Genomic DNA, 23,962 nt, shown 5'->3' with positions numbered 1-23,962 from the left:
CAGCAGGCCTATGTGACATGTGGTTGTCACCTCCAAGATTCTTGTATGAGGATCCCTGTTTAATTCCTACCAACACCACCTATGAGATGGTGGATCCCGAGTCTGACAAGGAAATCAGGCCTACAAATACCACGCTCTTCACTTCTGTAATTCCAAAATTGAAGCTGAAGTCACATCGCTTTGAGCGCTTCTCAAATTGGTCATCTATTGTGCGAGCTGTTGCTCACCTAATTCATATCGCTCACTGCTTTGCTAAGGACACATCAGAGTGTCATGGCTGGCATATCTGTAAAGAACACCCTACTGTCGCAGACATCGAACATGCTGAAGAAGTCATTACCCGTTGTGTGCAACAAGAAGTATACAGTCAGGAGATTGACAATATTACAAAGGGTATCAATCTTTCCAAGAGCAGTGCACTCTTTGAACTGAATCCAGTGCTTGATCATCACAAATTGCTGAGAGTGGGCGGCCGTATAGTGAGATCTGATCTAAGTAGCAAGGAACAAAATCCTGTCATTATACCAGGTCGGCATCATATTGCTACACTATTGGTCCGACACCATCATGAAAGAGTGCAGCACCAAGGCAGACAGTTTACGGAAGGTGCCATCAGGTCAGCCGGCTTGTGGATCGTAGGGATGAAGAGATGCATCTCTTCCGTGCTCCATAAATGTGTCAAGTGTCATAAGTTAAGAGGAAGACACCATCAACAACAAATGGCAAATCTCCCAGCAGACCGACTAAGTACGGAACCGCCCTTTACTTATGTTGGGGTGGATGTCTTTGGCCCATGGTCAGTTGTTACACGAAGGACCCGTGGTGGAGTCGCAAACAGCAAACATTGGGCTGTGCTGTTTACATGTCTCAGCATCCGAGCAGTACACATCGAAGTGATTGAGTCTATGGATTCTTCTTGCTTCATCAATGCTCTCCGAAGATTCTTCTCTATCCGAGGACCCGTCAAGCAACTGAGGTCTGACTGCGGCACTATCTTCGTGGGAGCCAGCAAAGAACTGCAGTTAGACAATTTCTTGTCTAACAATGGGTGCACATGGGTGTTTAACCCTCCACATTCGTCTCACATGGGAGGATCATGGGAACGCATGATTGGAATTGCACGCAAAATCCTTGACTCCATGTTGCTGGATCACAAGTCTTTGCTTACTCATGAGATCTTGGTCACCTTTCTTGCAGAGGTGTCCGCCATAATCAATGCAAGGCCACTAGTCCCAGTATCCTCGGACCCTGATTCCCCAGTTATTCTTACCCCAGCTACGCTTCTTACCCAGAAGATCGGGACTGCTGCAATCCCTCCGGGAATCTTTGACCACAGCGACATTTACCGACGCCAATGGAAACAGGTACAATACCTGTCCAACGTGTTCTGGCACCGCTGGAAGACAGAGTATTTGCACATACTTCAAAGCCGTCACAAATGGCAGACGTCGAGACCTAACCTCCAGGAAGGTGACCTTGTTCTTCTAAAGGATAAGGAAGCCCATCGCAATGAATGGCCAATGGGTCTTGTTACCAAGGTTATGCCTAGTGATGATGGAAAGACTCGAAAGGTAGAGGTCAAGGTGACCAAAGGAGGCTCAGTGCGAGTTTTCTTCCGCCCAATCACTGAACTAGTGCTTCTTCTTCCAAAGAAAGAAGGCACATAAAGGACACAGCCCCCAGCTGGCTGCTAGCTGTGTTATATTTGGAACACCTTACCATTTGGAATATACAGTGAGTTGGTGGAAGTGTTGGCAAGTTGCGGCTTCCCCAATCCGAAGATGGGTTTTTTACTTGGAACTTGTACAAGCGGATACCTACTGTTGCGGACTATCGGCAACAGACTTGGACTATAACTATTGTCATTGTTTGCATGTTCTTTTTGTCTTTCAGGTTCCAGGATCCACTACTGGACATTATTCAAGGACATTCTTTCAAGTTTGATTTTATTGTGAAATCTAAAGATTTCAGACGGGGAGTGTCATGTCCCTCGACTTAGGTTTCTATTCACTGTCATGTTATGTTATATTCTCCTATTGCAGTTGCTTTGCTTTATTTAGTTTGTCCCTGCTATCTCTCTGTAGCTAGGCTCTGAGGTAATAGCTCCTCCCTTCTTTCTGTGCCTAGTTGTCTTTCCTCATGGTTCCCATACTGTGTAGTCATCTCCTGCTCAACTCTGGCAAAATATCATCTTTTCACCTGCTGGTTTGTGTACATTACAAGTATTTCAGCCTGAAAATAAACTTCTCTGGAAACTTCCCACGTGCCTCTTCAGCTGAGTTGACGCTATCTGACAGTGTCTTGGTGTGAGTACCGGTTCAATACAGACATATACAGTGAGATTGTCTCAAGGGCCCTACAACTTACAGCCTGGTCATGGAGTCAGAATAGCCGCAAATGGTCTTCATACGTCTTTGAGTAGATGATGATATCGTCTAAGTACAGGAGGATGGTCTCAAAGTTCTGATGACCCAGGCAGCGTTCCATCAGTCTCTGGAAAGTTCCTGGGGCATTGCAGAGTCCAAAGGGCATGTCATTGAACTTGAACAATCCCATAGGAGTAGTGAAAGCAGTCTTTTCTTTGTCTTCAGGGGCAATGGGTACTTGCCAATACCCGCTGGTCAAGTCCAAAGTAGAGAAATAGGCAGCAGACCCCAAGGCAGTCAAGGATTCTTCAATGCGTGGCAAGGGATACGCATCCTTGTGGGTGATCTTATTGAGTTTCCGGTTGTCCACACAGTACCTGATATCAATTCAGCATCCTTCTTTTTCACCAGGACTAGGGTTGCAGCCCATGGACTGTAACTTTCTTGAATCACATCAGCATCCTTCATCTCCCGAAGCTTTTTCTTCACCTGTTGGTACATAGCAGGTGGAATAGGACGGTACCTTTCCTTGATGGGTGGATGTGAACCCGTTGGAATGGTATGCTGTATGATGGTAGCTTTTCCAAAGTCCATGGAATGCTTACTGAAAGATTGCTGGTGATCTTGGGCTACTGTTAGGACTCCTTCAATCTGTTCTTCTTGTGTATTGGCATCGCCAACGTGGATCTCGGTCCACCAGGGTTTTGTTGTCTTCCCAGGCGTGACACGACTCTGGTTAGCATGTTGGGACACAACAGTTTCTGGACTCCAGATGACTTCCACAAAGATTTGTGACAGCTTGGCAATTGGGTAATGCTTCTTCAGCTCCACAGCTTGGTCGCAAAGATTCAGGAGGCGGATGGGTACCCTCCCATTGGAATCGGTCACTAGGCTTCTAGCTGCCTGTACTGTTGGGTGTTCTTCCAGTGGAAGAGGTTCCACTAGAGCTTGATAGTCTTTACCTTGTAAACCTGAACGAGCTCTGCACCACACCATGGTTTCTGTCTCTGGCTGCAGAGTCACTGCTTGGTTGTCCATAATACGAGCACGGCAAATCTCACCCTTTTCATTGCAGAATCTCTGTTGAGCAGTCAGCCGACGTATGGCGTTCTGAAGCGTAAATTTCTTAGAGGTAGAAGCTGTAGGAAGGGCACAATGTAGGGCATCTAGCATTTCTTCATAGCAGTTGTGGAGTATGTTCATACCCAGCACCATTGGTAGAAATTCATCATCCTTCAGATCTATCACAATCACGCCTTGCTGTGGTAGTTACATCTCTCTCACCTGGATTGTAGGTTCCCAGTAACCATGTAGTGGTATTGACTGTCCATTACCAGCTATGACTTTCAGCCACGGGTCTGGAGGTTGTATCAGCTGATCAGTGTCCCAATGTTTCTCAAACCCCCCTCTTTGCAGCGTGGTGACCTGTGAGCCAGTGTCCAGTAAGGCGGGAATCAGGACTCCCTCTATGTGGATGAAGATCACTGGACACTGCCCAACATAGCGGGGTATGCTTTCTGGAGTTGATGGACCTGGTGGCCTTCCTCCCGAGGGGCGGTCCATTGCCTCGGGGGGTTTGTCGTTTAACTGACGGCATTCTCTCTCAACATGGCCAGCTCTTTGGCACCTGCGGCAAATGGGTCTTCCCTTAGCATCAAACTTGTCAATAGAGAGCCTACCCAGATTCTGGTAAGTTAACGTTCTTCTAACAGGTCTATCACGGAACCTGTTACTGGTGTACCGGTGGCTTTTCTCTTGGTGCTGCTTCAGATCTTCCAAGCTCTGACACACTTTAGTGAGGCTTTTGGTCAAAACAGTAACTTGTTCTCTCAGTTCAGCAACTGAATCTGGCTCTGGCTTGGGGGCTGAAGGAGCAATGGCAGCTTGGCTTCCCAATGTAACTCGGTAGTCAGCGGGAAGCTCATGGGGTGTCTCTATTGAATAGGGACAAACTTTAGTTGGAGTCGATGCAGCTTCAGTCCGCAGGATCCTTATGACTAGTTCTTTAAAGTCCAGGAAAGTACAGCCTGTATTCTGGGAGGCCAACATTCTGAGCTGGCTTTTTAGGGCTTCAGATCCAGCTCCCTCCACAAATTGCTCTCTTAAGGCCTTGTCAGCAGCTGCAGCCTCCATGGGTTCTACCTGCATAATTGCTTGCAGCGCCTCCTTCAGGGATAAAGCAAAATCTCTCAATGACTCACTAGGCTGCTGTTTTTTTCCAAAGAACCTCATCTTGATTTCTGACACAGTTCTCACTTCAAAAATGGCACGCAGACGGTCCAGAATTTGTTTAACTGTCTTTCTCTCAGTTCTGGGCCAGGATTTCACTTCTCTCAAAGCTGCAACCTCTAGCTGTCCAGTTAATATCTCAACCTTTTCTTCTGTGGAGAGAGGATACAAGCGAAACATGGACAACATCTTCTGTCTGAAATCTTTCAGTGAATGATTTTATCCCTGGTAGCGGGGGAGCCACGGTGCTCCAAAGTAGTAGGGCATTGTGATTGGCATCACCTGGGCAGCTGGGGGTAATCCACTGTTGCTGGGAGAAACTTCTTCCCCGTCGTCAGACATTTCTGCTATATTTGTGGCTCGTTGCCCTTAGCAACGCTGTGCGAATTTTTTTTTTTAACTCTTATCTGCTCACCGCGGTCTCTGGTTGTGGCGCGGTGACTTCCGCGGCTGTAGGACACTTCCACTCTCGCAGGGCTAAGTGGGAATAAATTATTTATCTTTATCAGCAGCGGTGACTATTGCGGCTCCGTCTGGGTAACTTTCAAGATGGAGGCACCCAGGGACTTCCGGTAGTTGCGGCTGGTGTTTTCCGTCCCCGGCACAACAAGAGGTAGGAACTTTGGTTCCGCTGTTCACGTGATGTTTCACTCCTGCTAGGCAGATTCTGGCTCTTCCCGCCAGGAAGTGGGCGGGCGGTTACTTGGCGGTTATTCTGGTCTCCGCTTTCCCGCTGTAACACTGTCGACTGGTTAACCCCTCGTGGGCTGGAACAAAATGCGGTCGTGACGCAGCAGACAAAAAATACAGTCTCTAATGCCACACTTTTTCCTTCATACAAACAGTGATATCTTCATGTAACAGTCTCGTAATGCACCCTGGAGGGGCCACAGTAAATTTCACACACAAAGTCTCTGAAATCACACTGCTGCTGCTTAAACACTGGGTTTTCCAAGATGGCTGATTAACCCCAGTTTTGCTAGTTGCAATTCTCTATGCAGCGATTTTTCAACAGCAATAAAGTCTCTTAGCAAATTTCTTTAGGAGGCACAGAGGTGATATGTTTATTATGAGCGTCCGGCGCCTGTGATCTCCTGTCATATGTGCTGGAACACGCCCTATAAAATACACTTTCAGTTTCCTTTCTCATAAATCCTGAAGCCATGGCATCCGCTGAACTGAGAGACGAGCTGCTCTGCTCCATCTGTCTGTGCATTTTTACAGATCCTGTAACCCTGAGATGTGGACACAACTTCTGCCGGGTCTGTATTGATCAGGTCCTGAATACACAGGACGGGTCTGGAGTTTATTGCTGTCCTGAATGTCGAGCAGAGTTTCAGGAGCGGCCTGCACTGCAGAGGAACATAAATCTACATAACGTAGCAGAACGTGTCCTGTCAACTCAGCCACGTCAGGAGGAGATCACCGGGATCTGCTGCACTTACTGTGTGGACTCTGCTGTACCTGCTGTTAAATCCTGTCTGATGTGTGAAGCTTCCCTGTGCGATAAACATCTGAGAGTTCACAGCAAGGCAGCAGAACATGTCCTAACTGAACCCAGCACTTCCCTGGAGAACAGAAAATGTCCCGTCCATAAGAAGATCCTGGAATATTACTGTACTGAGGACGCTGCTTGTATCTGTGTGTGCTGTAGTTTGGCCGGAGAACATCGGGGTCATCAGGTAGAGATGCTGGATGAGGCCGCTGAGAAGAAGAAGAAGAAACTGAAAGATGTTCTGCAGAAGCTGAGCACAAAGAGAGAGAAGATGGAGGAAAGAGTCCAGAGTCTGGAGGAGCGCAGGAGAAAAGCTCAAGAAAAAGCAGCGGGAGAAGAAGAGAAAGTCACTGCCCTGTTTATAGACATCAGAAGACGAGTGGACGACCTGGAGAAGAGGGTCCGGAGTGAGATCTCCAGGCAGGAAGAGCAGGCGTCACTGTCCGATGTTATCCAGAAGCTGGAAATAAAGAAGGACGAGCTGTCCAGGAAGATGAGGGACCTTGAGGAACTGTGTAACATGACTGATCCACTGACTGTCCTACAGGGACCAGACACCGGTGACTTGTATGGTCCTGAGGAGGGGGGAGGGGATGAGGACACCGGTGACTTGTATGGTCCTGAGGAGGGGGGAGGGGATGAGGACACGGGGGGACATGATCAGACATATGATGTAGATATGGATGTAATTACGGGGATGTTACACGCTGGTTTCTCTGATATAATGACGTATCTGCAGATCATCTCACCCGCAAAACCAAAAGAAATGAGGCCACGCCCCCACAGCGTCCAGTCTCCGCCCAGTCACCCACAAGTTTTGTCTTTATCAGGTACAGGATATGGGGGTGATGATGTAATAGTCAGGACTGGGGCTGTTGGGGGGAAGGTAATGGCTGCCGGAGAGGGGGTGATCTATGGGGAGGGTCCTGCAGACATATTACTGGATGTAAACACAGCTGCTAATAATATCCTTATATCAGACGACCGGAAAACTGCAACCAGGACAAATATAAAGGAGAATCGTCCAGAAACAGCGGAGAGATTCCAGGATAATGATCAGGTGATAAGCGGCAGGAGATTTTCCTCAGGGCGACATTACTGGGATGTGGAGATCAGTGGATCACATTGGTGGAGTGTGGGAATGTGTTACCCCAGTATAGACAGGAGGGGGCAGCAGTCACACATTGGAGATAATAACAAGTCCTGGTGTTTATGTAGAGAGCTGTGGTATAATAATCAGTATTCAGTGAGATATGACGGTAAAATGATCCCATTACCTCACCAGATCTCAAGAGATAGATTCAGGATATGTCTGGATTATGAGGCCGGGCAGCTGTCATTTTATGAGCTGTGTGACCCCATCAGACACTTACACAGCGTCACTACCACCTTCACCGAGCCCCTTCATGCTGCATTATTTGTATATAATGGTTGTATAAAGATATCGGGGGAGCAGCTGTGAGGAAACGTCATCGAAGGAGAAATCTGCCCAGAGACTGGTGACATCACAGGGAGCGGAATATGATTGGTGGATTATTCAACCTATAGGATACAGCAGTGGGAGGGGCCTCATTAACCCCTTAATGACCAAGCCATATTTTGGAGCTCTGGTGTGTCCGTCTTGATCGTAGAACAACTCCGTAATAGTTTTGCATTATCCAAGTAATTGTGACATTGTTTTATCATCACACGTCGTACTTTATTTAAGTGGTAAACGTAAACGATACAATTTGTGTAAAAATTCTATTTTTCTCTTATTTTGAACCGCTATATGTCACATATGTACATACATACTGTACACATGTTTCTGTTAAATATATATTTCCATCTCTTTACTCTATTTTGGTAGCACTTTTGACAAAAAAATATAATTTTTGAGCAATTTAGGAGGCTTGCAAATTGAATAATAGTTTTATACATTTTGAAGTACATTGTGTTTTTCTGCACCACGCCAAGTTTACAAAGACTCATAGGTGTCAGAATGATAGAAACCCCCATAAGTGACCCCATATTGAAAACTACACCCCTTCACGTATCAATTATTTTGACTATTTTGCCGTTTTTTGTTGGAATTCATGAAAAGTAGGTAAAAAACAATTAAATATCAGTTTTTTCCTCAAATGTCTTATTTTATAGTCAGATTTTTTTGTAAAGCGAACATGAGAATGAAGTGATTATTTAGACCCGACATTTATTTTGCAGGAAATAATGTAAATATAAATGTAAATTTATACAGAAATGATTGGAAACCGTGTCAGAAATGTAGAAAGTTATTTTTTTCACAGCTATGTGTCCTTTTTTTTTCTTGAAACTCTAGAAAAGTTCCCCTATGGCCTGCACTTTTATAGAGGAGAAAATAATTATCTAAAGCCGCTTGCGTCAGGTACACGGACAATTCTTTATACCAGATCCTTGGTTTTGTTTTCAGCTAGAGACAGGTCGGAGCGGAGGTTTATGGGAAGAGACAAAGACTATAATGAATTCATGAAATGAATAAATATATTCTTAAAAATAGTGATTTGTAACAAATAAATATTCATTTATGTGCAGTATAAGGCCTTTGTTTTTTAAAGGAACAGTAAACCTAAAAATGAATTATAGACCAAAGAGAAATTTGCCCACAGAGTTTGTCAGAACTTTTAGCAGCTACTGAAACAGCTTAGTAGATATTTTGCAGAGAACAATATTGGTGATTTTTTCCTGACCCATTTTTTGGGCTGCAGATGGATGACAGGTCGGGGTTAAACGAAATGGGCTGGATTTATTATTCTTGGTCTTATTTAGCAGACAGAGCAATAGAGGAGGGCTTTTATTGCAGCCAGTTGTCTTACAGATAGAATCAGGTCGGATCTGAGGTTTATGTGAAGAGACATTGGCTAATTTTTTGTTCATTATTCTGTTTTTTGTTTTTTTTCTAAACCTAGCAAGGAAGATTTACTAAGACTGGTGTTTAATACGCCAGTCATAATCTGAAGCCCACAGGAGTTAAAAGCAACTAATTTATCAAGAGGCGCTCTTCTCTTTATAAATTAGTCACAGCTTGTGCTGTCCGTGCACCAAAAAGTGAAACCTACGCCAGCTACGAGCTGGCAAAGATCTTTGCTATCATTTAGGCCAATTTCTGGCGTAAATCATAGTAAATTTGTTGGGTTGCATGTGGCCCCACCCCTTCCACGAAGCCATGCCCACTTTTTTAAAGGTGGAAACCAGTTAAAAATAGAATGTGCGCCATAGTTTGAAACTTTTTAACACCACTAAAAAGGGATAAACCTTTCAATAAATTCCCCCAATTGTTCCTTTCTGCAAAAATCAGGAGAAAATTCAAAAAAGAGAAATGTGAGTTGTTTCTTTAGACTTTCCTTTTTTTAGGATCCGTTCCTGGATAAATATAAACATGACACTCAGAAAATACAGTCAGATATATATTGGATACTGTGGTCAGATAAATAGTGTATACAGCAGTCAGATATATTTTGGATACTTTGGTCAGATAAATAGTGTATATAACAGTCAGATACCCACAGAGTGTAGGAGCTGCACCGTAGCATGCAATATGGGTGCTATCCTCAGGGGAAACTTGACGTGAGACCCCAAATACGCACAGACACAATCCAGAAAAAGAGGCAGCACTCCAGTGTTATAAAAATCCAAAATTATTATTCACCCAACATATAGGCAACGTTTCACCTTCCCATTGAAGGCATTTTCAAGCTTGAAATAGTCAACTACAGTATGTAAGTCGTGTACTTACCAGTAGTACCGGGGGGCAACACAGGGACCATGACCAGTCTGTGGCTCGGGAGTTCGGCTGCCGAGCAGAGAATCGTCTTGGGTGTCATGGCAACGGCCGCTCTGCCGACAGCCACGATGCATGCGCTCCGGCGGTGAAGCAGGGCGAAGTCCCGCGATGCGAGGTTGGAGGAGGGGATGCCGACACGTGGACGGAGGAGGAAGAAAAACTGGAAGTGCGGGGGAGGAGTGAAGCAGGCGGAACTCCAGGAGAGGGGCGCGAAAGTGAGAAGGGGAGGGAAGGAGGAGAGTGACGTGCAGGAGGGAGAGAGACCAAGGGGAACCGGTGCCCGGACGAACGCCAAGGGGGAGGCCCACAGCTTGGCTGCCTGATACAGCAGGGCACGAGACTGCTGGACGAGTGTACTTCTGGAGCAGCATCAGAGGAGGGATCGTGGCAGCATCAGAGATCAGTATGAGTGGACGTGCCTCCCTGCAGCAGTGCCAAAAGCAGAGGTTGTTGCAGCCGCAGAGGACTGACCGAAGCAGGAGCGGATTGTGCAATCAGCATCCGCTACAGGAATCGGTCACAGACCGTAAATTCCCTGACGAGGACCCTAGGTCCCTCCCCAGAGACAGTACCAGTACCCTCCAAGAGAAGTGACGTCCCTCGTTCATCCTGGTCACAGTGTGCATAGAAGACTAGTCCTGAAATCCACAGATGACTTAGCCTGAACTAGGCCCAAGAACAGTCTCACTACCTCATTAACCGTGCCAGTGTCCCTGCGTGTACTTCAGAGTGTATAACTTCTGTAATCACATCCTGTAATAATTGCTTTGAACTGTTATTGGCAAATATTGTTGGATCAGGAGCAGACAGAAGGAACGGTAGGGTTGACAGGACTTTATTGGACTATTACCTGGACTTTGTGCAAACATTAGTGTCAACCTCACCTGTGCAGTAGCGTCCTAGGTGCCGACTGAGGAGAGAGAGGGTTTGTCACGAAAGGTAGCGGATAGCTCCGCAAGGACCCGTGGCGGTGCCAGTAGGTACAGGTAGTCCACTGATTCCCACGAAGCGACCCCCGGGACCGAGAGTGTGACTCTTACCCGAGGGTAGGCTGTCAGTAGTGGGTAGCTCCCACCGTGACTGACAGCGGCATGCTCGCTGCCAAGCTTGGCAACGTGGGTTCAGGCACGACCTCTCTCCTGGGGGATTTCCAGCGGGATCGAAGTCCCCAACCTCAGGATACCTGTCTGCTCCATAGAAGAGAATTTCCTGTTACCTGTTCATTACAGTAAAGAAGTTGAACAAAAGAAGTTGTGTCTCTTCCATTGCATCGCCGAGAGCGGTTATTCTCCCTACAAGTATTGCTTCCGTCAAAACAACAGAACCCTTGCACAACGGAGACAACCGTAAACCATTGGCACCGGATCAGTTACCATTGAAATCAATGGTGATGCAAACGGAAGCCTATGGTTTCCGTTTGTTCCAGTCAGGGTCCCATTCTGACAGGAAGCTCCGACGGAACGGCAGAACGGGACCTTGAAGAAGATGTGAACGAATCCTTATTTATCCCTTGTCTTTATTTATCATTATTATTATTATTGATGTTATGTTTATTATGAGGGTCCAGCGCCTGAGATCTCCTGTCATATGTGCTGGAACACGCCCTATAAAATACACTTTCAGTTTCCTTTCTCATAAATCCTGAAGCCATGGCGTCCGCTGACCTGAGAGACGAGCTGCTCTGCTCCATCTGTCTGAGCATTTTTACAGATCCTGTAACCCTGAGATGTGGACACAACTTCTGCCGGGTCTGTATTGATCAGGTCCTGAATACACAGGACGGGTCTGGAGTTTATTCCTGTCCTGAATGTAGAGCAGAGTTTCAGGAGCGGCCTGCACTGCAGAGGAACATAAATCTACATAATGTAGCAGAACATTTCCTGCGTACTCAGCCACGTCAGGAGGAGATCACCGGGATCTACTGCACTTACTGTGTGGACTCTGCTGTGCCTGCTGTTAAATCCTGTCTGATGTGTGAGGCTTCTCTGTGCGATAAACATCTCAGAGTTCACAGCAAGGCAGCAGAACACATCCTAACTGAACCCAGCACTTCCCTGGAGAACAGAAAATGTCCCGTCCATAAGAAGATCCTGGAATATTACTGCATTGAGGACGCTGCTTGTATCTGTGTGTCCTGTAGTTTGGCCGGAGAACATCGGGGTCATCAGGTAGAGATGCTGGATGAGGCCGCTGAGAAGAAGAAGAAGAAACTGAAAGATGTTCTGCAGAAACTGAGCACAAAGAGAGAGAAGACGGAGGAAAGAGTCCAGAGTCTGGAGGAGCGCAGGAGAAAAGCTCAAGAAAAAGCAGCGGGAGAAGAAGAGAAAGTCACCGCCCTGTTTATAGACATCAGGAGACGGGTGGACGACCTGGAGAGGAGGGTCCGGAGTGAGATCTCCAGGCAGGAAGAGCAGGAGTCACTGTCACTGTCCGATGTGATCCAGAAGCTGGAAATAGAGAAGGACGAGCTGTCCAGGAAGATGAGGGACATTGAGGAGCTGTGTAACATGACTGATCCACTGACTGTCCTACAGGGACCAGACACAGGTGACTTGTATGGTCCTGAGGAGGGGGGAGGGGATGAGGACACAGGTAACTTGTGTGATCCTGAGGAGGGGGGAGGTGATGAGGACACGGGGGGACATGATCAGACACATGATATAGATGTGGATGTAATTACGGGGAAGTTACACGCAGGTTTCTCTGATATAATGACGTATCTGCAGACCATCTCACCCGCAAAACCAAAAGAAATGAGGCCACGCCCCAACAGCGTCCAGTCTCAGCGCAGTCACCCACAAGCTTTGTCCTTATCAGGTACAGGATATGGGGGTGATGATGTAATAGTCAGGACTGGGAGTATTGGGGGGAAGGTAACGGCTGCAGGAGAGTGGGGGATCTATGGTGAGGGTCCTGCAGACATATTACTGGATGTAAACACAGCTGCTAATAATATCCTTATATCAGACGACCTGAAAACTGCAACCAGGACATATATAAAGGAGAATCGTCCAGAAACAGCGGAGAGATTCCAGGATAATGATCAGGTGATAACCAGCAGAAGATTTTCCTCAGGGCGACATTACTGGGATGTGGAGATCAGTGGATCACATTGGTGGAGGGTGGGAATGTGTTACTCCAGTATAGACAGGAGGGGGCAGCAGTCATACATTGGATATAATAACAAGTCCTGGTGTTTATGTGGAGGGCAGTGGTATAATAATCAGTATTCAGTGAGACATGACGGTAAAATGATCCCATTACCTCACCAGATCTCCAGAGATAGATTCAGGATATGTCTGGATTATGAGGCCGGGCAACTGTCCTTTTATGAGCTGTGTGACCCCATCAGGCACTTGCACAGCATCACCGCCACCTTCACCGAGCCCCTTCATGCTGCATTATTTGTATATAATGGTTGTATAAAGATATCGGGGGAGCAGCTGTGAGGAAACGTCATCGAAGGAGAAATCTGCTGTTAGAAGAATTTTCCATACTTATCAATAATGATTCAAGTTTTCATCCCAATAAGAGTTTTATTCTCATCGATGAGGAGACAAGTCGAAATCAGCAGTTGTCTGCCTTCATTACATAAGCATAGGTTTATATACACATATACCAACTGAAAACCGTTTGTGGCTTTCCTGTCATATGAAATGTTACACTTCAGAATGAGATTAGGCCACGTTGGACTTCCTCTGGAGATTGCAATCTTTATTAAGAAGTCCAACCGCCTCATACACTTAAGAATATAACATATTTAACCCTTTGTCAACTAAAGCATTTTCTGAGAACCCTGCATGCACATTTAATATCTATTACATGAAGTAACAATAAATTTAAAATAAAACTTGTCTAACATTCCCTCCTCTTATAAATTTATGTAGACATGTTCTGTAAGATTATCCAGGACAGGTTCTCTTCTTTTGAATCTCTTGGCACATTGTCTTTGTTACTGAGGTCTCAATTAATCTTTGGATCAATCCTCTTATGCAGAGTGTCGCATCGACAAACAGTCAATATACTGGCCACAACGGCAATGGTCATGAGTACAGATGTTACCAGGCCAGTCCATTTTCCAAACTACCCCTCACTCCATGAGGTGAAGATGTCATTTATTCTGGAGTTTTCCTGCAAGCTCTTCGGACAGTGAATTGAGTCCTTCCATTGCCTTGGTAATACTGCCATCAGGAGCTGTATTATTGGGAATAAAAGTACAACAGAAGATACAAACATTTTGCAGACACCCCCTTTCTCTGCTAGTAACATAACCAGGGTTATTCTATTTTGCCATGTCATTAAAGATATAGGTCCCAACTGATCTGCAATGCCCTTTATTGCATCTCTGGTAAAATTAACAAATCTTTGTTGATTGTAATAAATATAATTAATCCAGTCGACATTCTTATTTATCGTAGACCACCAGAAAAGTACAGACTCGCAGCCTGATGCAATCTGATTTTGGGCCTTAAACTCATTTGGCCCCCTTTGGGGTACTCCTATTTTCTAAGTATATTCTATGGTCAAAGGAACTTTCATGGATAGACCGCTTATAGCGATTCAGATAGTCTCCAGGGCGTTTTCTCATTCTCTGAAACTCAGGTGTTAAAAACAAGTGGAATGGCATCAGAAGCTGAACCAGAGTACAGCTTCCCTGCCACTTGGCCTTCCTTTCTCCACATAGCCACCAGAGATCAGTCCTTGCCTTTGTCTGGTAGGTAAACTAATTAGAGGAGTAATTACCATTATCGGTCACAAAATTGTTCAGCGAGGTTCCCTACTTTCTTACCTTGCCCATTCCTCAGAAAGCAGGTGTAGTTGCCTGGGTAAGCCACTACTAAGGGAGGGATTTCATCTCTCCCCACAGGTGGGTACAATAAAGAGAATGTCTTACATAATTTATCACCTGGATTATATGATGCATTATATAAAGATAACACGCATTGCAGACATTGTGGGTTCTCCTTATCTGATAGCCTGAAAGATATAGTAGCCGGATATGGTCTGGCTTTTGCACAAGCGATACAGTTAGTTCTATTATTTTGGATTGCAGTGTATCTCATCCAGACTAACCATTCATGTTTATCACTGTAACCTGTTTCTAATGTCAATTTATCTTCATAAGTGAAGTTGGCCAGATAAACTTTAGAGGGTAGGTCTATCTTTGGAACTAAAAAACTTTCAGTTGCAAGAAATGCCCTATAGGCCAGTACCTGAAACATCAATTCCTATATCATATAGTCCCTTATCCTTTTTATTAGGGTATTTACATAGATAGTACAAATGTATTTATCTGAATATGCTAGTTTGTGGGATGTGTTTCTATCCTTGCCTTGATCTATAACACAGCGCGGAAATCTATTTCATACATTGCAGTCTCACCTTCAGTGAAATTAAAATATTTAACTCTCCAAGCTAAGTCTTTAAGAAATCATACTCTGACCCTGTGTCCCAGGGATCCCATACCTTTGGTTGACACACCTTGGACCCCCATAGAATACCTAGAATAACTAATAACATTTTGCCCTGTCTCCTCCCAGGCTCTGGATGTTTTCTTCGCTGAAGTTTGAGACCAGTCACTTCTAACAAATGACCACCCTTTGTAATCAGTCTTTTATAGCCTAGGAGGATAGTGGCAATTCCCTAACTACCTTACAGTGTGATAAGTCTATCCAAGAGCTACGTTCAGCTATCTGTACGGCCGTAGGTGTGGTAAGCAGAACCTGATATGATCTTTTTCAACAAAAATAATATCCAATTTCTTGGCTTCACAGGTTCAGGTTCAGGTATAGGTACACCTGGAATACAATTAGAGATAGAAACTTCCTTGTTGGTTAGCATTTTTGCCATAAATTCAACAAGTGTAAAATCAAACTCTTCACCCACCCTAGAGAATGGATGTAACTGTGGTATTACAAATAGTCTACCCATTTGGTGAATACATCAATAATCACTAAACAATATTTCTTCCCTTTGGGTTTCGCATAAGAACTAATGTCAAAAATAACTATTTTAATAACATGCGAAATCAGCATTAATATACTTGTCTTAAAGAAACAATATCTTTCTTATTCACTACATAAGAACAAGATGGGGTCTCCAGACAAGATGACTGCTGCACAAAATAAATTAATCTAAACATTATTTTAATCACTTTCATTTTTCCCACCTTTTGTTTATTTTAGGACATTTTGTACCCAAGCCAGGTACTTAAAATAGGGCTTATCCCCCTTACGGACTTTATTTTCTTAGCTTGCTCTGCGTTCATACTTGTCCTGCATAATGCCAAAAAAGGTCTATACAGTGGCAACAGGCTAGGCCAACTACTTGGCAAATGCCAAGGGAGCAGTGTGCAATCTGTCGGCCACTTTCTCTATATTATGAGCATTCTTTACGCTAAACCTACTAATATTGGCAATAATCCAAATTTCTCCTCCACGGTATATATTGGACATAATTGTCGCACAGTCACTTACTGTCCTAATGGGACTTTTACCCCTGCAGATATAACAGGTTATGGGCAGCATCTTCCTCAAACCTAAAGACACCCAGGTCACATGACCTCTGGGCTCTCATTGCTGCCATGTACTTCTTACTTATGAGTGACAACAACCAGTGACCTTCACCTCATACCTCAAGTTGTTATTCACAATACCGTGACATATTTACATACATTATAATTATAAACCTCAGACAATATAAACAATAGGGTCTCAACTAAGAAAATAATACTATCACCAATCTCATGCTATCACCCCTCAGGTTTGGGTCTCATCAGTTCATTGACAAGTCTTGTACATCAAATCAAACAAACACCTTTATAAGAAAAACTTCTCTGTCCCTCTGGACAGGGCACATAGATAATATGTAGTTACTGGGTACATTTTATGTCACACTTGTTGTTACCCTTTTCAGCAGGATTTGTACCTTGATCTGAGCTGATTATCTATAACATCTTCTACTCACAGAAATATTCACATATACCATACGTTTTATCTGACAAGTGTCTCAAACCAAATTTCTTCTTGCATACTCTGAGATTCAAATTAACACCCTTATACATATTCCAAATATCTTAGGAAGCAAAAACAACTTCAATGAAATCCATACAAATGTGTTAGAATGGATATTGTGGATTTGGGAACTGTTCTCTTTTTGGTCTTACATTCCCCTGTGAATTATATTTGGCGCATGTTAAACTAGTTAAACGAAAAAATTTTTTTAGAGTAGTTAGTAAAGCCATATGCCGTGAACACTTTATATATGATCTCTACCATCCCCCCTGTTGAGACATGGCTTGTCCCATGGCTCAATATAACTGCACATCTGAATAAGTTGCTGGGTAGGATGTATTTGTTCTTACAAGATCCATCTACAAACAGTATGAGATCACTATCTAGTAGTGGAATGTCTTTAAGATCTGATCTTGGTAACACTCTTTCTGCTATGGAGGATCGGCAATCATGTGGTGCACCATCCTCCGCAGTAGACATCAAGGTCGAAAAATTTAAAGTGGTACATCTTTCTATCATAAATAACACTAATGTGAAGCTCTTATAGCTTCTGCGGCGGCTACAACTGATTGAAAACAGGGAGGTAAGGCTCTAGCTACTGGGTCGAGTTTTGATGAGTAGTAATCTAGAGGTCTATCTTTTCCCCCACACTCCTGTGTTAGCACTGAAGTCATGTATCCATTTTTACAATCTATTGTGGATTTGAAAAAAAATCTTTGTTGTTTTTTTTTTTTTTTAATAATCAGTTAGTCCAAGCACTGAAGAGCCTACAAGAACCTGTTTTATCTGAAAAAAAAAATGCCTCTTCATAAATCAAAGACATCAATGGTCCTGTAATATCAGCATATCCAACTCCTGTAGAAGTTAGTCATACCCAAAAAGGACATCATTTGTCTTTTTGTCAGAGGTTTCGGTGCTTGGAGTATCACTGGCTTTCTTCCTTCATCTAGATGTTTACCTTCATGGATAATATGGTGTATGGAATGCCTTTGTGATGCCGAGGCTAGTAAGTATATGCCCTAATACTTCTCCTATGAAGTGGGTTCTTCTGTCACTCTCGATTACTTCAGGACCCCATATCAGCATACTACTTCACTGAGTATTTTCCTAGCAGTGTTTTTAGCTATGTTTTTTGGTTACTGGCCATGCCTCAGGCCAATTTGAAAACATTTCAATAGATACAAGGACATATTCATATACACTCACCTCGGGTAGCTGTATGTAGTCCACCTGCAGTCGCTGGAAGAGGTAATCAAGGCAAGGCGTGTGCTTACTGGGTGTTTTTATCATTTTACCGGGGTTGTGTCTGACGCATGTCAGGCCGCCCTCTACATGTTGAGCAGCTGCGTTCTGAAATCCAGGTGCAAACCAGTGTTGTATTGGTTTGCCTGCTGCAGTCAGAAAGCCTCTTACTCGCCGTATTGTGTCATAATCGTGTGAGACTCCAAAGGTGTACCTCGAGTCTATATAGACGTTCACCCTTTTACCTGTGCCCAACTTACATGCTTCTGCGAGTGCCATGAGTTCTGCATCCTGGGCAGAGCTGCTGGAGGGCAGTGACTTTTTCAGCACTGTCTTACCTTCCTGGACTACTGCATACCCAGTGGTGAAATGTCCTGTCTGCTCATTCCAGTATCTGGATCCGTCTACAAAATACTGAACATCATAGTTAGTCAAAGGTTCATCAGTGACACCTGGTAACCCTTGGGCGTCAAGTTACATTAAACTGTGACAATCAGACTCATGTTCCATATCAAACAAGACATTGTCATTTGCAAATTCGTACATTAAGGAAACTGTATTTATAACTTTAAAATCTGATTTTATATAGCTAACTTAATTAATTAAAAAGTCAGTCTATTTACACAATCTTGTACTTTAGTTCAATGTTCTAGGACTTTTTACACACTAATTTTACATATAATAATAATAATAATTTGAAATTCAATTAATTCAGTTCTTAATCTGGATTGAGAAAAACATCTCACCTCAAACAGTACACAATTTCATTTCCTCCTCAGACTAGTCTGCAACAAACACCCTGTATAGACGTCTACATCATACTTCTTGTTATCATCCACCTTACTCATTGCAATGTACCTATCTGTATTACTCTTTATCACTACTACAGTCACTATTATTGAATGCTATTATTTTATGCACATGCTATACATATCAACATTTATTGACACACTCTTCTATAGTTCTGCTTTTCCAATCATTTCATGGTCTTTCAACCAGCCAGCATTTTGTTCTATGAAAGTTTTTCATCTTGAACTATATAAACAACCTTCTTTAACATTCCTTATCATTTTAACATTCTGTCAACCTTCTACCTTGTTCCCCTTTGTGAGATTCTTCCAACCGTCGTCTTACACAATCAAAACCACACTTCTCTTTTTCCTTCACTAAATTATAACATTCAATTACCCTCAAAGTCCTTTTAAATCCAAATTTGCCACACCCTTATCATCATCATCATTTTACATTCACCACATCTAATTTGTGCATATACTTAACATCCCCTTCTAAAGGAATATTTAATACTTTTTAACACAAACAACCACATCCTGAAACTGTCCCTGATACGTTACACATGTTACGAGCAGTGTCCTTTTGAAAGTAAATCTAATTTAGCAATTTTAGTATATGTCGATCTCTCTATTTAATGGACACCTAAATAGTTTATTTTCTTTTTTTTCTAGAATAGGCGTCTTACGAGCACTTTTTATATTAAAAGATTTGATTAACTTTGTATCCTATATCAATTATTTTGACTATTCTCCAACCTTCAGTAGAAATAGCCACATTAATCCAAACATACAATCAGAATAAAACATTCTAAAACAATCTGGTGTGCCTTTGTTCTTTTCTAATATTTTCAATAGATGTTAATCCATCTTTTTGCTACGTGACAATTTGACTTACTAATATTAATTTATCCCTTTATTCTATTTGTTCTTGGTTCTATGATCTGACTCTAATTTGATCTCATTCAAAGAGTCTTGTAGAATTTTGATGGTCAGTTGGGAATATTGAATAACAGTGTTCGCTGCACCAAAACGTTATTCTCCCTGGACTGTAGGACTCGCTGCACTCTACACGCCTAGAGCTGCTTACGAAAACACAGTCCCAAGACAGTAATGTCGCTCACCCAAGGTGACCACGACACGAAAATGTGAAACACTGTCTCAACTCTCACTTTTATCACATTTAGACAAGACACATGATTAACGATTAACAAACAGACAAATTCGATATGAATAACAAAACCTACTATCATATTCTATATTTCTGTATACCTTGTATATCTTGACCACAAGGTATTTTCACCAAAGTTTCACAGTACACACACAAAACACAACAATATTTACAAGTATTATGCTGATCAGTCATATACTTCATGTTCCTGGGTGTTTTAACAGTATTTTTCCTACTGATTTGTCCCTGTAACAATTTTACAAAGGACCATTCCTAATCGGACTCCCTTATACACACAGGGTTTTATTTATTTAACCCTCATACATTCATTCTTCACAGTCAAGGAGTCTCATATATGTTTCATCTAGAACAACCATTTCTTTCAACTGCACCAAAGAAATACTTGATTACCTTAAAACTTCTGGTGTCAGGGGCGTCCAGAGACAATAAGAGGCTGGTCAGACCAGCGGCAGATGTCCTGGATGAGTCTTTACACCACAGTTTGAAAGTCTTTATCTTTCTTTAACTTTGGATTTAGTTTATCTCAATCATTCAATACTTTTAGTCACGATCTTAAACTTTATAAAACAAATAATCCTAATACTCTAACAAATAATTCTAATACTCTATAAGAAACAATCATAATACTCTATAAGAAATAGTCATAATCCTTAATCTATAGGAGATCCTCCAAATCTCCAAGTACTTTATCTTTTACGTGCTGCACGGAGTTATTTATTACCTGTAGCCTTCTCACATAGGCTATGGACTACTAACCTCGAGAACCACTATTCCCAGGTTTTTATATTAAAGGAACAGTGTCATCACAAATAATTTTTTTATATGTTAAAGATGTTAGTGCCTTAATATAAACGTTTATTTACATTTGTGTGTTTGTGTTTTACTGTTTCTTATTTTCACACTTTTTCTTCCCTATGGGGGCTGCCATTTTTTGTTCCATTTCTGTGTGTGTCGATTAACGACACACACAGACATGGAATACGGCAGCCACAGTCCCAGAGGGACTGCGAACGGCTCCCGTCCCATTGACTGCCGTGTACGGCGTCTGTGTGGGAACTGCGCATGCGCCGCTCCCACACAGTCCTATTCGAAATTGGCGCCGTCCGGCGCCATTTTCCTGTGGACCGGAAGTCGCGGCTGGACAGTAATATTACTACTTCCGGTCGCGGCTTCCGGACAAGTGCACATGGAACAGCGGCAGCAAAGGGAGCGGACGGGCCGCGGCGGCAGGAGCAGGTAAGCGATTTCAATGTATGTTAGTGTTTGTGTGTGTTTACTACTGCATGTAAACCTACTACACTGTGGGTTACCTCAAAAAATGGCGACACACAGTGTAGGAGGTTAAACCTTTCAAACCCCTCGTTTATCCCGGCACTAGCCAGGATAAAGGAGGGGGGGATGCTGAGAGCTCACTAGAGCGATAGCTTTTAACCCAATGTTGCAATGCTGCAATTTTGGGAACTAGCTCCAAACAGCTCCATCTAGTGACCAAAAATGGGTAGTATTATAAATTTGAAAAAATTTATAATATTTCCTGACTCGCGAAAAAAATAAAAAAAATTTGAACAATGTTTAATCACCCACACACTAAATGTTTAAATTTTAAAAAAAAAACATGTTTTTGGGGCGACACCATGCCTTTAAGACCTCTGCTTAATATAACTAAGACCCAGTCTTAGTACCTAAGTTCCAACTCAGGTTTTTTACGTTATCTTTTTTTTTTTGTTTTTTTATCTCATAACCTTATAACATCTAAATATGAAAAATAATAAAAACACATATATACAAAATTATATTACCGTTATTCAGATGAAAACTCGAATCCTCAATTCTCCTTACTATGTTCTTTTAAAAACCGTCATTCCACACCTCGTCCCTCCGTCTGACTGGCCTCTTTTTAACGGTGATTTAACCGGAGGTCTTTGAATTAAGTGAGTATTTTGATGACTCACCCCGTGCACGGTGTACAGTCCTCGGGTGGACGAGGGTCTGGAAATATTGGTTTCCAGCTCGAAGGAACAAGATGTTAGAAGAATTTTCCATACTTATCAATAATGATTCAAGTTTTCATCCCAATAAGAGTTTTATTCTCATCGATGAGGAGACAAGTCGAAATCAGCAGTTGTCTGCCTTCATTACATAAGCATAGGTTTATATACACATATACCAACTGAAAACCGTTTGTGGCTTTCCTGTCATATGAAATGTTACACTTCAGAATGAGATTAGGCCACGTTGGACTTCCTCTGGAGATTGCAATCTTTATTAAGAAGTCCAACCGCCTCATACACTTAAGAATATAACATATTTAACCCTTTGTCAACTAAAGCATTTTCTGAGAACCCTGCATGCACATTTAATATCTATTACATGAAGTAACAATAAATTTAAAATAAAACTTGTCTAACATCTGCCCAGAGACTGGTGACATCACAGGGAGCGGAATATGATTGGTGGAGCATTCAACCTGTAGGATACAGCAGTGGGAGGGGCCTCATTAACCCCTTAATGACCAAGCCATATTTTGGCGCTCTGGTGTGTCCGTCTTGATCGTAGAACAACTCCGGAATAGTTTTGCATTATCCAAGTAATTGTGACATTGTTTTATCATCACACGTCGTACTTTATTTAGGTGGTAAAAGTAAACGATACAATTTGTGTAAAAATTCTATTTTTCTCTTATTTTGAACCGCTATATGTCACATATATACATACATACTGTACACATGTTTCTGTTAAATATATATTTCCATCTCTTTACTCTATTTTGGTAGCACTTTTGAAAAAAAATTTAGGAGGCTTGCAAATTGAATAATAGTTTTATACATTTTAAAGTACATTGTGTTTTTCTGCACCACGCCAAGTTTACAAAGACTCATAGGTGTCAGAATGATAGAAACCCCCATAAGTGACCCCATATTGAAAACTACACCCCTTCACGTATCAATTATTTTGACTATTTTGCCGTTTTTTGTTGGAATTCATGAAAAGTAGGTAAAAAAAAATTAAATATCAGTTTTTTCCTCAAATGTCTTATTTTATAGTCAGATTTTTTTGTAAAGCGAACATGAGAATGAAGTGATTATTTAGACCCGACATTTATTTTGCAGGAAATAATGTAAATATAAATGTACATTTATACAGAAATGATTGGAAACCGTGTCAGAAATTTAGAAAGTTATTTTTTTCACAGCTATGTGTCCTTTTTTTTTCTTGAAACTCTAGAAAAGTTCCCCTATGGCCTGCACTTTTATAGAGGAGAAAATAATTATCTAAAGCCGCTTGCGTCAGGTACACGGACAATTCTTTATACCAGATCCTTGGTTTTCTTTTCAGCTAGAGACAGGTCGGAGCGGAGGTTTATGGGAAGAGACAATGACTATAATGAATTCATGAAATGAATAAATATATTCTTAAAAATAGTGATTTGTAACAAATAAATATTCATTTATGTGCAGTATAAGGCCTTTGTTTTTTAAAGGAACAGTAAACCTAAAAATGAATGATAGACCAAAGAGAAATTTACCCACAGAGTTTGTCAGAACTTTTAGCAGCTACTGAAACAGCTTAGTAGATATTTTGCAGAGAACAATATTGGTGATTTTTTCCTGACCCATTTTTTGGGCTGCAGATGGATGACAGGTCGGGGTTAAACGAAATGGGCTGGATTTATTATTCTTGGTCTTATTTAGCAGACAGAGCAATAGAGGAGGGCTTTTACTGCAGCCAGTTGTCTTACAGATAGAATCAGGTCGGATCTGAGGTTTATGTGAAGAGACATTGGCTAATTTTTTGTTCATTATTCTGTTTTTTGTTTTTTTTCTAAACCTAGCAAGGA

At 42.4% G+C, this 23,962-nt stretch overlaps 2 protein-coding genes across 2 annotated transcripts in view; both read left to right on the top strand.

Annotated features, from left to right (window-relative positions):
* Positions 1 to 5,701: 5,701 nt before the first annotated feature.
* Positions 5,702 to 8,260, top strand: LOC142748641 (E3 ubiquitin/ISG15 ligase TRIM25-like). Its single transcript, XM_075855788.1, has one exon. The coding sequence runs from the start codon at positions 5,759 to 5,761 to the stop codon at positions 7,550 to 7,552; it is 1,794 nt and encodes a 597-aa protein (XP_075711903.1). The 5' UTR covers positions 5,702 to 5,758; the 3' UTR covers positions 7,553 to 8,260.
* Positions 8,261 to 11,535: 3,275 nt separating this feature from the next.
* The window catches only part of LOC142748541 (uncharacterized), a 31,731-nt gene continuing 19,304 nt past the window's right edge, over positions 11,536 to 23,962 (top strand). Inside the window, 1 exon segment of the mRNA XM_075855608.1 lies at positions 11,536 to 13,336. Coding sequence (XP_075711723.1) covers positions 11,539 to 13,336 — 1,798 coding nt within the window. The 5' untranslated portion in view covers positions 11,536 to 11,538.

Source organism: Rhinoderma darwinii, chromosome 3, assembly GCF_050947455.1.
Source record: "Rhinoderma darwinii isolate aRhiDar2 chromosome 3, aRhiDar2.hap1, whole genome shotgun sequence".
Lineage (NCBI taxonomy): Eukaryota > Metazoa > Chordata > Amphibia > Anura > Rhinodermatidae > Rhinoderma > Rhinoderma darwinii.
The sequence above is the reverse complement of the archived record's forward strand: the minus strand, read 5'-3'. Positions and strand labels throughout refer to the sequence as shown.